Below are 15,488 nucleotides of genomic sequence, written 5' to 3' on the forward strand. Positions count from 1 at the left end.
TCAGCTTCATCCCATTGTGAGCATCATCACATTGTCAACTTGATCACATTTTCAGATTCATCACAACATCAGATTCATCATGCCGTCAGATTCATCACATTGTTAGATTCATTACATTTTCAGTTTCATCAAACTATCAGCTTCATCACAACTGTCAGATTTGTCTCATTGTCACCTTCATCCCATTGGCAGCCTGATCACATCGTCAGCAACTTGTCAGTATCATCCCATAATCGAGGTTATTGCATTACTCAAATATATCACTATGGGATTTCGTTATTAGCATTTCTGATCCTTAACAACATCCAGTCATCATTAATTGTCATGATGATGAGTACAATGAGAGTATGATGAGAGTCCCTGTCTCTGTTTGGAGGTGACACCCAAGTGATCATATTAGTGCCACAAGAGGAGGACGTCCCAACAGTGCTGAGAGCGGAACAGACTAAGAGGTGAATGCCCAAAGTGAACCTGGGACGAGAGCAGGAGGTCAGAGGCAGCAGCCCTACCATTGACCAGTCCCAGTTTTTAGAGGAATCCGTGTTATTGGCGAGTCGTAGAGGCAGATAACAAAGACGCTCCTGGCAAGAGAGCCGTCCTTACCTTCCTCAAAGCCGACCCACTTCTTGGCGCCGCCCTCAGGCTTCTTGGATGGCTGTTCGTCCTCGCCCTTGTCCTTCTGCTTGGCCTCAGACTCGGGCTTCTTGCGCTGGAAGTAACTGGTGGAGCGGATGCGGTCGAGATCGTCCTGGGTCTTGCGGAGGACGGTGTCGACGCCGGCGGTCAGCGCCTTGAACTGCCGCCACTCGTCCGCTTCGGCGCCCTGTGCACACCACCACCACAGCTGCCGTCACCAGCACCAGTATGCGGTAGGCAGGCCCACTCCCCCTGTCCCCTCCCCTGACCCACCATCACGCTTACTTCCTGGTCGTCACGTGGTCTGCCGTTACACATATTTACCCTCCCAACTACTGTGGCTAGCCACGACTATCAGACTGAATGCATCACCACTGCCAACTATGACCACCCAACATTGGCCACCGGACATTGCCCTAGTGAGATCTTTCAAGAGTGAGACCAGCCTGAAGACCACCACTCTGTACCCTCCCCCAACGAAACTTCACTTGATTCTCTCTTTCAGACTACGAAACTCAATCTGATATTGATCTTTTCCATGAGTAGGGTATAAACTACATGTTAGGGAAAGAGAATATAATCTTGTTGCATCAAAAAATAAAACTACAATCATGGTTCATCATGAGAATAAATTCCAGTTGCTCAAAAGTAATAACAAATAATACCCAACTTAAGCAGGTCTCCAGCTATTATATGAACAGTGATTAGAACATTAGATATACAGATGTCAGTCAATATGCTGAATGATAAAAGAACATTTCAAAACGAAATTAAGCTTTCATAAAACTATGTGACTCGTGACGTGGCATGGAGAGGAACTAAGATACAAGCAAGTACGAAAGCAGAAAAAATGCAGAAAAAATGTAGGTAATACCCGAGAGTAATGGACTTCAGGCACCATTACTGCATTCCGCTTCCAGTAACCGTAAGGGTTACACAGGGGCATTGTACCAGCACTCAGTAAGTGTTGGCCCCGAATGTAAGTTTTCGCATAGTTCGCCATATCGGGTTGAAAGCTGATTTGCTTGATTGGCGACTCCATAGAGTGCTGTGTGCACAACCACCATATATGTGAAATTAGAAGGTCACCGTTGGCCATAATTTTTATGGTTTATTGACAGCAAAATCGATTTTCAATCACATAATGATCATCTGTCGAGGGACATGAAAGGAAGCAGTGTCTGGGAAAGGAGTGAGACAGGGTTGTAGCCTCTCCCCGATGTTATTCAATCTGTATATTGAGCAAGCAGTGAACGAAACAAAAGAAAAATTCGGAGTAGGTATTAAAATCCATGCAGAAGAAATAAAAACTTTGAGGTTCGCTGATGACGGTAATTCTGTCAGAGACAGCAAAGGACTTGGAAGAGCAGTTGAATGGAATGGATAGTGTCTTGAAAGGAGGATAAAGATGAACATTAACAAAAGCAAAACGAGGATAGTGGAATGTAGTCGAATTAAGTCGGGTGATGCTGAGGGAATTAGATTAGGAAATGAGGCACTTAAAGTAGTAAAGGAGTTTTGCTATTTGGAGAGAAAAATAACTGATGGTGGTCGAAGTAGAGAGGATACAAAATGTAGACTGGCAATGGCAAGGAAAGCATTTCTGAAGAAGATAAATTTGTTAACATCGAGTATAGATTTAAGTGTCAGGAAGTCGTTTCTGAAAGTATTTGTATGGAGTGCAGCCATGTGTGGAAGTGAAACATGGACGATAAATAGTTTGGACAAGAAGAGAATAGAAGCTTTCGAAATGTGGTGCTACAGAAGAATGCTGAAGATTATATGGGTAGATCACATAACTAATGAGGAGGCACTGAATAGAATTGGGGAGAAGAGAACTTTGTGGCACAACTTGACTAGAAGAAGGGATCGGTTGATAGGACACGTTCTGAGGCATCAAGGGATCACCAATTTAGTATTGGAGGGCAGTGTGGAGGGTAAAAATCGTAGAGGGAGACCAAGAGATGAATGCACCAAGCAGATTCAGAAGGATGTAGGTTGCAGTAAGTACTGGGAGATGAAGAAGCTTGCACAGGATAGAATAGCATGGAGAGCTGCATCAAACCAGTCTCAGGACTGACGACCACAACAACAACAACAACAACAATGATCATCTTCAGTGCTGTAGTGTACAAATTAAAACTCATAGGCACTGGTATCAACTCACTGAGTTATTGAGATCGTTTCAAAGCTTTAGGTACTGATAATAACTTGACACCAGTGCCTATGAGTTTTAATTTGTACACTACAGCACTGAAGATGATCATTATGGGATTGAAAATCGATTTTGCTGTCAATAAACCATCAGAGTTACAGCCAACGCTGACCTTCATTTTAAAGCTGATTTGCGCTTTCTGGAGTGTGGGGTCGTTATTTGGTTTAACTTTGGTGTAGGGCGTGACTTCCACTTAACGTCCTGTAGCGGCTTTATTTTTATACACTGGATGAATTCCCGGTGGCAGTTTTGTGACAAGACGCAGTTTCTTTGTAGCCACGGTATGGAATGTCATTGACAACTCCTACTGTAGACGTTTGGCAACTACTTGTTTGGATATGGACATGGACATGTTATTTATTAATCATTTTTATTGATTTTTCAGTTTCTAAATAGTAATCTCTGATTTTTTAAAATTTCTTAACTGTTTAATGGAGTAGGTTACAACTGGTTTTTTTTCAGGTTTCAGATACAGTGGTCATGGGGATAAGCCCCCAAAACCACCGTAGTGTATAGTGATTGCTGTCATACAAAACTTAGGCCGATAACAGTATTTTACAACTGTGCCACATTTGTTTATCATGAACATGTAAATTCTATCTCACCTTGTCATCGTCTCATTTTTTCTATTTCTTTTATAATTCCTAAATAATAAAGTCAGCGGTTATATTTTTAACAGCATAAATTAAAATAATCTTTTTAACGTTCTAAAAATACATGTAACTGTTTCTGTGCTGGCATAAGCTGTCGCCAGCACACCGGTCGGCAAAGATGTAGCAAGAAGATCGATAGTAGGCGCTGGATCAAGCGCTCCTGTCAGGAGAGAGGCCAAAGGCAGACACGCAAGCAACACGCCGCCAACGCCCCCTCGACCGCAAGTATTTAGATCGCCGCTGCTGACCAGAGGGCTCAGTCTCAGTCACTGACGCGCCAACTCGCACTTCAAGCCGGCGTCTGTCATACATCGCATAGTGAGACTTGTTCTAATCCAGCAGCGAGGGTAACATGGACTAGTATTGAAGAGCTTTTACCACAACACATGGATGGTGCTAAAGTTAGGTAGCAGCTATCTGTTTAAGTAAATAAAGTAAGTAAATTAATACATGTGCGCAGTTGTGTTGTAGAAAGAGGATACTGGCCAGCAAACAACATCCTCTCCTATGATTCCTATGGTACAGGACTCTACAGTGTCAATGAGGACACAAGAGTTTCACTTTAGTAATTATACAGGGCGTCCCAGCAGGTATGGTCAACACTCAGGGATATTCAGAAACGCTCATTTGAAGCGAAAAGCCTCATATAGACTTACGGTCTGTTCCGAATTGTTTCCTACATAGAAAACATTCAGTGTATATTTGTGCCTGTACTATTGGTGTGCACAAATGTGAATCCAACGTCTTTGACGTTTTATTCTAGTCCAACCTACCTCGTTGGTTTCATCTTCTTTGCTCAAGTTATCTTTCTGCAATAGGAATAGTAGTGGAAGCAAAATAGCACACTTTGGGCTTCACTTTGCGATACCTCCTCAGTAAGTAAAATTTTCTATGTTTCCAACATTTTCACATTATTCAGTACTTCTTTCTACACGCTGTTTGATAGATACAATTCAAACCAGTTGTGTCTAAAGCCATCTGTTCTATAAATAACAACATACGTTAAATCTGTTCTCGGAAACCGTACGGAAAGAGCATACGCTGATGCACCAAAATATTGTGACCAACTGTTTAATAGCTTGTTTGTCCGTCTTTGGAACTAAACACATCACTGATTCTGCGTGTCAGGGATCCGATAGTTTGTTGGTTGGTTTGGAAGGTACGTGGCGTCAAACGTCCACCCACAGATCACGTAATTCGCGTTCATAACGAGTCGCTGATTTGCGTAAGCGGTGATGGCGTCCGATAGCGACCCAGATGGGTTCCATAGAGTTTACATCAGGCGAATTTCGTCGCCGAGACTTCAACGTGAGTTCACTATAATGCTCCTCAAGTCACTGTAGCCCGGTTCTGGCTCCGAAATACGGACAATTATACTGCTGAAAGCTGACAGTTCCGTCGAGGAAGACATCAAACATGAAGGGATGCAGGTGGTTCGCAGCTCTCAGCATGTCTTCGATTACAACCGCAGGTCCCATGCCATATCAGGAGCTTGTCACCCATCGGATAATACCGCTCCCGCCAATCCACTTCCGTGGCGCTCTATACTTTTCGAGCCGCCGTTCACATGGATGACGGCGTTTGTGGAGACGTCTATCGATCTAGTGTAGCAAAAAATGTGATTCACCCCAAAAGTCGACGGCCGAATCCCGACCGCCGCATACCCACTGCAACCGTAATTGACAATGTCGTTGGGTCAACATGTTAACACGTAGGTGTAGTCTACTGCAAAGCTCCATGTTCAACGAAGTACGATGAACGGCGTTCTCCGAAAACTTTTGCGTGTACCATCATTGTGCTCTTTCGGCAGAGATGTCACAGATCACAATGTATCCCACTTTACAGGACAGAGAAGCATCCAAACGCCACGTTCTGTGAAGAGTCGTGGACGTCCAACCATTCAGCGGCTAGTGGTAGTTTCACTGTCCTTCTACCTCTTTCTGTAGATGCTCATGACAATAGGACATGAATATTCGACCAGCGTCGCCGTTTTCGAGACACTGGTTCACAGACACCGCATAATAATAATCTGCCCTTTGTCAAAGTCGTTTATGTCAATGTGTTTCCCCTTTTAAAGCCCACATCTTTCCTATGGTGATCCCCGTCCATGTCTGCTCTGCTGGCCCACAACACTACCAGGCAGCAGTCAGTGTCGCGATGGGCAATGGTCATAATATTATATTTTGCCTTATCAGTGTATGTCGACAGAAGTCTTTTGCTTCAACTGAGCGGTCCTGTCATATCTCTGAATATTACCATTCCTGCTGGGACAGCTTACATTGTATCAGTTTTATGTATTTTTAAGATCTATAGATGAAGAGTCCGATGTTGTTCTATACAGCTAGCTACCGCCTGCCCCTCCTCAGCTATGCGGTACGCAATAATTATGAAGAAAGATTGTTAACACAGTGCGAGGGCAGTATTGGTCTCATTATTGAACCCTGTGGAACACCGACTGTGTTTTCTCTCTGCTATGATGATGCGCCATGCCTTTACGTATTACTGAAACGCTGTAGAACCACTCCCTACACCCTGACCACGACACTGCCCCGCAGTACGGGCCTGTGAACCACGAAATGCTGCAGACGGCCACACGGACGCACCTGGTCCTCCTGATCCGGAGCGCCGTCCTCCTGCTGCTGCTGCTGCTGGTGGGTGCGGCGGTACTCCTCGAGCTCGGCGGCGTCGAAGAGTTCCTCCTCGCGGCCCTTCTTCTTGCCCTTCTTCTTCTTCTTGGTCTTCTTGAGGCCCTTAGTTAGCTTGTGCATATTCCGCCGCCGTCGCCGTCGCCACTGCCGCCGCTCGCCCCTCTGCTGCTACCCACAAGGCCCTTCTGCAACATAAAACACCCGGCACGGCGCACTCACTACCCGTCTCCATCTCCAGGGACGCTCACAAACACTGCTCCATGCACCAGACAGCGTCTATAACGGAGCGGAATTGAGCTCCGTATACTAGCTTTAAACTAGCCAGCGCGTCCTACGGCGTCGTCTCTGAACTAATCACCACGCCTCTGTACGCTCGGAGACTCGACTCGTCAGCCTCTGGCACACTGGGTCTCGTCTCTTGGGTCTGTTTACGGTGCAAGATGACTATACCAGCATAGTAAGGAGAACGGATACAAGAGGTTGAATGTATAACAGAGGATCCGCAGCATTCCCTGCTACACACACAACCGTTGGGCATGACGACATGCAAACCATGCGTGGAAGACAGCAGGTTGATTCCATATTACTAGATTGGTTCAAATGGCTCTGAGCACTATGGGACTTAACTTCTGAGGTCATCAGTCCCCTAGAACTTAGAACTACCTAACTAACCTAAGGACATCACACACATCCATACCCGAGGTAGGATTCGATCCTGCGACCATAGCAGTTGCGCGGTTCCAGACCGTAGCGCCTAGAACCGCTCGGCCACCCCGGCCGGCTATTATTAGATTCCCAAAAATCAAAAACAAAAGAAGAGCAGCACGTTTTGCGTTATCGCGAAATAGGGGACAGAGTGTCACGGACATGATACAGGATTCAGTGGGGACACAACTGAAACAAAGGCGTTCTCCGTTGCGGCAGTATCTTCTCACTAAGTTTCTATTGCCAACTTTCTCCTCTGACAGCGAAAATATTTTGTTGACGCTGACCTACGTGTGGTGAAGTGCTCTTCATAGTAAAATAATGGAAATCAGTGCTCGCACGGACAGATATAGGTGTTAGTTTCTTCCGCGCGCTGTTCGACAGTAGAATAATAGAGTATAATTGTGAAGGTGGTTCGATGAACCCTCAGCCAGGCACATAACTGTGATTTGGAGAGTATCCATGTAAAACTTTCTGGCAGATTAAAACTGTGTGCCAGATCGAGACTCGAACTCGGGACCTTTCCCTTTCGCGGTCAAGTGTTCGCAGAAAAGCTTCTCTGAAGTTTGGAAGGTAGGAGACGAGGTACTGGCGAAATTGAAGTTGTGAGGACGGGTCGTGAGTCGTGCTTGGATAGCTCAGATGGTAGAGCACTTGCGTACGAAAGGCAAAGTCCTGAGTTCGAATCTCGGGCCGGCACACGGTTGTAATCTGCCAGAAAGATTCGTATCAGCGCACACTCCGCTGCAGAGTGAGAATCTCATTCCAGTATCCATGTAGATGAAATACTTGATACGGTGCCCCACCGTAGACTGTTAATGGAGTTCCGGACATGTGAGTAGCTCGGCGACTTCTTAATGGAGTTGTAAAACTACCGTAGCCTATCGTAAGTAAGCGTAGACTACAGTGGTTCTCCTAGTGGCTTTGGTCAGGTAATGTCACACCCGCATTACTTTTAAGTTAAGTGTGTTGCACACCTATCGAGCTTTCTTACCTACGTGATCAGCGTCTCACTAGATTGCTCTAAAAACCGAAAGCGCAGATGCCTCTCGAAACTGAGTGAGGATATATAAAGGGCCAGGTACCTTAAGAACATTTTTGTTCTACATAATTATGCTCCTGCCTCTTACTTGAAAATAAACAGTATTCATAGCACAATTGAAATTGTCGATGTTTAATTCAGGTTTTCTTCGGAAACTTGATTTGTAACACGAAACACAGAAATGTTGTACTAAAAATTTAAAAAAAACTATATAGTATTATCACATAGCGCTAGGAAACGCAGTTTCCTCAACAAAAAGGCGAAATTGAAATTAAAAAAAAAAAAGCTAAACAGAATATATCAAACGCCGCTCCAGTATTTCGTCATGCTTGTGTGAAACATATTTCTCTTATCGATAAACGGCTTTCACTTTTATCAATAATAACAGGAAACGTCTGCCTTTGATCATTACGAAGAAAGTTCTGTTGCGTACAAAATAACGACATATTTATATGTATGTTTCTGCATGTAAACTGTACTTGCATCAAAAGTAATTGCTTTGGTTAAATAAAAACGCAGAAGTTACGAGCTAATTTTTATTAGTTATAAAATGGAACTTATATCCTCTAAGGATATAAAATTAAAATACACAATGATGTACACTTCTAATTATGTGCAAAACGGCGCGCGGGGTAGCCCTGAGTGCTAAAGGGCTTTGCCACAGTTCGTGCGGCTCCCCCCGTCGGAAGTTTGAGTCCTCCCTCGGGCATGAGTGTGTGTGTGTGTGTGTGTGTGTGTGTGTGTGTATGTGTGTGTGTGTGTGTGTGTGTGAGTGTGTGTGTGTGGTGTCCTTAGCGTAAGTTAGTTTAAGTTAGATTAAGTAGGGTGTAAGCCTAGTTTGGTCCCATAGGAACTTACCACAAAATATGTGCAAAACAAACCAAAAAAGTACAACTAAAGAGGAGTCGCCGGTTCCCAGTTTCTCTCTCACACATTCATTTATATTTCTTTCCCCACCAATGGTACCAGTACTACCGGTAACCCTATCATTTTCTACGCCACATGCGTAGTGCACAAAAATTATCCAAATGTAGTTTTGATAGATCACTGCTCTACTTCTTAAGTAACAGAATGTTGTATTGGACATGGAGTGTTCATCAGAGACAAGCTTATCGACAGGACTGCGTCAGACAGATGTGATGGCACTGTTGCTGTGGTGTCACCGCCAGACACCACACTTGCTAGGTGGTAGCTTTAAAACGGTCGCGGTCCATTAGTACATGTCGGACCCGCGTGTCGCCACTGTCAGTGATAGCAGACCGAGCGCCACCACACGACAGGTCTCGAGAGACTTACTAGCACTCGCCCCAGTTGTACGGACGACTTAGCTAGCGATGCAACACTGACGAAGCCTCGCTTATTTGCAGAGAAGATAGTTGGAATAGCCTTCAGCTAAGTCAATGGCTACGACTTAGCAAGGCGCCATAGCAATTGATAGTTATCATATGAAGCATGTCTCATCAAGAACAATGTATACAAATGATGGATTAAAGTTAAGTATTCCAGCAGCTACGTACTTTTCTTTATAGCATTCATTACGTATCCTGTTTCAGACCTCACGCCATCCTGCCATAGCAATTGATAGTTATCGTATGAAGCATGTCTCATCAAGAACGATGTATACAAATGATGGATTAAAGTTAAGTATTCCAGCAGCTATGTACTTTTCTTTATAGCATTCATTACGTATCCCGTTTCAGACCTCACGCCATCCTGCGTGAGCTAATAGCGTGCATTTCGGCCTTCCCTAGCTATATAACAGTTGCTGTTTTTTGTATGTGTAAATAATCTAGCGAATAGGTTGAGTAGCAGTCTCCAGCTGTGTACTGTCGAAGCTGCGGTGCGTGGGAAGGTGTCTTCCCTTCACTGACTGTAGAATGATACCAAAATCACTAGTTGGTGCGATGAATGGCAGCTAATTGTAAATGTAGAAACATACACTCCTGGAAATTGAAATAAGAACACCGTGAATTCATTGTCACAGGAAGGGGAAACCTTATTGACACATTCCTGGGGTCAGATACATCACATGATCACACTGACACAACCACAGGCACATAGACACAGGCAACAGAGCATGCACAATGTCGGCACTAGTACAGTGTATATCCACCTTTCGCAGCAATGCAGGCTGCTATTCTCCCATGGAGACGATCGTAGAGATTCTGGATGTAGTCCTGTGGAACGGCTTGCCATGCCATTTCCACCTGGCGCCTCAGTTGGACCAGCGTTCGTGCTGGACGTGCAGACCGCGTGAGACGACGCTTCATCCAGTCCCAAACATGCTCAATGGGGGACAGATCCGGAGATCTTGCTGGCCAGGGTAGTTGACTTACACCTTCTAGAGCACGTTGGGTGGCACGGGATACATGCGGACGTGCATTGTCCTGTTGGAACAGCAAGTTCCCTTGCCGGTCTAGGAATGGTAGAACGATGGGTTCGATGACGGTTTGGATGTACCGTGCACTATTCAGTGTCCCCTCGACGATCACCAGTGGTGTACGGCCAGTGTAGGAGATCGCTCCCCACACCATGATGCCGGGTGTTGGCCCTGTGTGCCTCGGTCGTATGCAGTCCTGATTGTGGCGCTCACCCGCAAGGCGCCAAACACGCATACGACCATCATTGGCACCAAGGCAGAAGCGACTCTCATCGCTGAAGACGACACGTCTCCACTCGTCCCTCCATTCACGCCTGTCGCGACACCACTGGAGGCGGGCTGCACGATGTTGGGGCGTGAGCGGAAGACGGCCTAACGGTGTGCGGGACCGTAGCCCAGCTTCATGGAGACGGTTGCGAATGGTCCTCGCCGATACCCCAGGAGCAACAGTGTCCCTAATTTGCTGGGAAGTGGCGGTGCGGTCCCCTACGGCACTGCGTAGGATCCTACGGTCTTGGCATGCATCCGTGCGTCGCTGCGGTCCGGTCCCAGGTCGACGGGCACGTGCACCTTCCGCCGACCACTGGCGACAACATCGATGTACTGTGGAGACCTCACGCCCCACGTGTTGAGCAATTCGGCGGTACGTCCACCCCCCTCCGGCATGCCCACTATACGCCCTCGCTCAAAGTCCGTCAACTGCACATACGGTTCACGTCCACGCTGTCGCGGCATGCTACCAGTGTTAAAGACTGCGATGGAGCTCCGTATGCCACGGCAAACTGGCTGACACTGACGGCGGCGGTGCACAAATGCTGCGCAGCTAGCGCCATTCGACGGCCAACACCGCGGTTCCTGGTGTGTCCGCTGTGCCGTGCGTGTGATCATTGCTTGTACAGCCCTCTCGCAATGTCCGGAGCAAGTATGGTGGGTCTGACACACCGGCGTCAATGTGTTCTTTTTTCCATTTCCAGGAGTGTATAAGTTGAGGCAAACGATTAGGAAAAACAAATCATAATGTTCGAATACAGCATTAGTAGTGTGTTTGACATGGTCACAGCGATTAAATATCTGGGTGTATCGTTGTAAAGCATATACAGGGTGGTCCATTGTCTAGCTTGCAGGGGGAAACCAGATGGCGCTATGGTTGGCCTGCTAGATGGCGCTGCCATAGGTCAAACGGACAGCGAGTAGTTTGCCTTCCGTAATGGTCGCACATGCACTGACAATGCGCTGAAGCATGTTGTCACCCGTTGTCGGTGAATCACGATAGCAAATATTCTTCAACTTTCCCCACACATAGAAAACCGGGGACGTCAGATACGGTGAACATGCGGGCCATGGTACACGGTATGGTGCTTCGACGACCAATCCACCTGTCATGAAATATGCTATTCAATACCGCTTCAACCGCACGCGAGCTATGTGCCGGACATCGCCATTCTGTCATGCAGTGAAACATCTTGTAGTAATATCGGTAGAACATTACATAGGAAATCAGCATACGTCGCACAATTTAGATTGCCATCGCTAAAATGGGGGCCAATTATCCTTCCTCCCATAATGCCGCACCATATATGAGGGCCGTTCAGAAAGTAACCTCTGGTTGATTTAAAAAAATACACCAAGTTAAATAAAAATATTTTAATATATACATCTTACAACTACATCTTTGCACTATTTTTCTACATAGTCTCCATAGCGATTGAGGCACTTATCGTATCTCTTCACAAGCTTTGAAATTCCTTCTGCATAAAAATTACCCGCTTGTGCCTGGAGCCAGCCTGTCACCGCATCTTTGAGCTCTTCGTCGTCATCAAACCGCTGTGACCCGAGCCATTTCTTCAAATGCATGAAGAGGTGATAATCACTTGGCGCCAGGTCTGGGCTGTAAGGTGGATGGTTGATAACGTCCCACTTGAAGGACTCAAGAAGGGCCGTTGTTCTGCGAGCAGAGTGAGGACGGGCGTTATCATGCAAAAAAACGATACCGGAAGTCAGCATGCCACGGCGTTTGTTCTGTATAGCCCGTCGTAACTTTTTTATTGTTTCACAGTACACGTCTTGATTAATGGTCGTACCATGTTCCATGAATTCAACCAACAACACCCCTTTGGCATCCCAAAACACCGTTGCCATCAGTTTTCTGGCAGAAAAATCTTGCGAGGCTTTTCTTGGTGTGTTAGGCGAATTTGAATGTGCCCACATCTTTGATTGTTCTTTTGTCTCAGGGTTCACGTACTTAATCCAGGTTTCGTCACCGGTCACGATTCTGTTTAACAATGGTTCTCCTTCGTCCTCATAACATGACAGAAAGTCTAATGCAGAGGCCATTCTTTGAGTTTTGTGGTGGTCGGTAAGAATTTTGGGCACCCATCGTGTACAGAACTTACGGTAACCCAATCTTGCTGTCACTATCTCGTACAAGAGAGTCTTAGAAATCTGTGGAAAACCAGTAGACAACTCCGACATTGAGAAACGTCGATTTTCACGAACTTTTGCATCAACTGTCTGAACGAGTTCGTCAGTCACCAATGATGGTCTGCCACTCCTCTCTTCATCATGAACGTTTTCTCGTCCACTTTTAAATAAACGTACCCATTAATGGACAACCCCTTCACTCATAACTCTTGGTCCGTACACGGCACAAAGCTCACGATGAATAGCTGCTGCAGAATATCCTTTGGCTGTAAAAAACCTTATGACAGCATGCACTTCACATTTGGCGGGGTTTTCTATTGCAGCACACATTTCAAACTGCCACAAAAACTAAACTAGCGCAGGTACGACGTTCACTCGACCACGGCTTGATGCCGACTGACCTGTTGAGTGCGTGAACGCACAGATGGCGTCGCTACTCCCCCCACAACCCGCACTGTGACCAATCGGAGGTTACTTTCTGAACCGCCCTCGTATTTACCCGCCAAGGTCGCCGATGTTCCACTTGCCGCAGCCTTCGTGGATTTTCCGTTGCCCAATGTGCATATTATGCCGGTTTACGTTATCGCTGTTGGTAAATGACGCCTCGTCGCTAAATAGAAAGCGTACAAAAAATCTGTCATCGTCCCGTAATTTCTCTTGTGCCCAGTGGCAGGACTGTACACGACGTTCAAAGTCGTCGCCATGCAATTCCTGGTGCATAGAAATATGATACGGATGCAATCGATATTGATGTAGCATTCTCAACACCGTTTTTGAGATTCCCGATTCTCGCGCAATTTGTCTGCTAGTGATGTAAGGATTAGCCGCGACAGCAGCTAAAACATCTACTTGGGCATCATCATTTGTTGCAGGTCGTGGTTGTCATTTCACATGTGGCTGAACACTTCCTGTTTCCTTAAATAACGTAACTATCCGGCGAACGATCCGGACACTTGGATGATGTCGTCTAGGATACCGAGCAGCATACATAGCACACGCTCGTTGGACATTTTGATCACAATAGCCATACATCAACATGATATTGACCTTTTCTGCAATTGGTAAACGGTCCATTTTAACACGGGTAATGTATCACGAAGCAAATACCGTCCGCACTGGCGGAATGCTACGTGATAACACCTACTTATACGTTTGTGACTGTTACAGCGCCATCTGTCACAAAGCGAAAAAAGTGGTACAACTGAAACATTCATATTTCTTTACGTACTACACGAATATGTAATAAAAATGGGGGTTCCTATTTTTTAAAAACGCAGTTGATATCCGTTGGACCTATGGCAGCGCCATCTAGCGGGCCAACCATAGCGCCATCTGGTTTCCCCCTTCAAGCTAGACAAGTTTCGTTCTTTGTTGTTTTTTCGTTTGACGCTTATTTCGTGAGATATTTGACCCGGTCACTATCAGTGGACCACCCTGTTTAAGGTGACTCAGATTGTCCTACCGAAGGCGTTTTACACAACCAGCACCACGTCTGCATCAGGAACGGTATACAGCGACAGCCATGTAATCGACATATTTTCATTCTCAGAGCTTTGGGCGACTGTTATCAAAGGAAATCACACTGCAAAAAATACGAGTGAGGACTGACGAAGAGGTGCACAGTTATTTTGGACCAATATATACCTTACTTCTGACATATTTATCTAAGTGTCCAATCGGTGCAGTCATACAGGTTCTGGATGTCTCTGTAAGTTTGGATAATTTAATCTTCCCTCTTTTTTTTTTTTGTCATCTGTCTACTGACTGGTTTGATGCGGCCCGCCACGAATTCCTTTCCTGTGCTAACCTCTTCATCTCAGAGTAGCACTTGCAACCTATGTCCTCAATTATTTGCTTGACGTATTCCAATCTCTGTCTTCCTCTACAGTTTTTGCCCTCTACAGATCCCTGTAGTACCATGGAAGTCATTCCCTCATGTCTTAGCAGATGTCCTATCATCCTGTCCCTTCTCCTTATCAGTGTTTTCCACATATTCCTTTCCTCTCCGAATCTGCGTAGAACCTCCTCATTCCTTACCTTATCAGTCCACATAATTTTCAACATTCGTCTATAGCACCACATCTCAAATGCTTCGATTCTCTTCTGTTCCGGTTTTCCCACAGTCCATGTTTCACTACCATACAATGCTGTACTCCAGACGTACATCCTCAGAAATTTCTTCCTCAAATTAAGGCCGGTATTTGATATTAGTAGACTTCTCTTGGCCAGAAATGCCTTTTTTGCCATAGCGAGTCTGCTTTTGATGTCCTCCTTGCTACGTCCGTCATTGGTTATTTTACTGCCTAGGTAGCAGAATTCCTTAACTTCATTGACTTCGTGACCATCAATCCTGATAAGTTTCTCATTGTTCTCATTTCTACTACTTCTCATTACCTTCGTCTTTCTCCGATTTACTCTCAAACCATACTGTGTACTCATTAGACTGTTCATTCTGTTCAGCAGATCATTTAATTCTTCTTCACTTTCACTCCGGATAGCAATGCCATCAGCGAATCGTATCATTGATATCCTTTCACCTTGTATTTTAATTCCACTCCTGAACCTTTCTTTTATTTCCATCATTGCTTCCTCGATGTACAGATTGAAGAGTAGGGGCGAAAGGCTACAGCCTTGTCTTACACCCTTCTTAATACGAGCACTTCGTTCTTGATCGTCCACTCTTATTATTCCCTCTTGGTTGTTGTACATATTGTACACTCCTGGAAATTGAAATAAGAACACCGTGAATTCATTGTCCCAGGAAGGGGAAACTTTATTGACACATTCC

General features: G+C 45.5%; 1 protein-coding gene across 1 annotated transcript in view; it reads right to left on the reverse strand.

Moving 5' to 3' along the window:
* Positions 1-15,488, reverse strand: part of LOC126424624 (uncharacterized) — a 343,469-nt gene that overhangs the window by 277,736 nt on the left and 50,245 nt on the right. Inside the window, exons 2-3 of the mRNA XM_050087361.1 lie at positions 6,108-6,337; positions 604-823 (exon numbers count right to left, since the gene is read on the reverse strand). Of these exons, the coding sequence (XP_049943318.1) occupies positions 604-823; positions 6,108-6,272 (385 nt within the window). The 5' untranslated portion in view covers positions 6,273-6,337. The remainder of the gene's footprint in view (positions 1-603; positions 824-6,107; positions 6,338-15,488) is intronic.

Source organism: Schistocerca serialis, chromosome 10 (genome assembly GCF_023864345.2).
Source record: "Schistocerca serialis cubense isolate TAMUIC-IGC-003099 chromosome 10, iqSchSeri2.2, whole genome shotgun sequence".
Taxonomy (NCBI): domain Eukaryota; kingdom Metazoa; phylum Arthropoda; class Insecta; order Orthoptera; family Acrididae; genus Schistocerca; species Schistocerca serialis.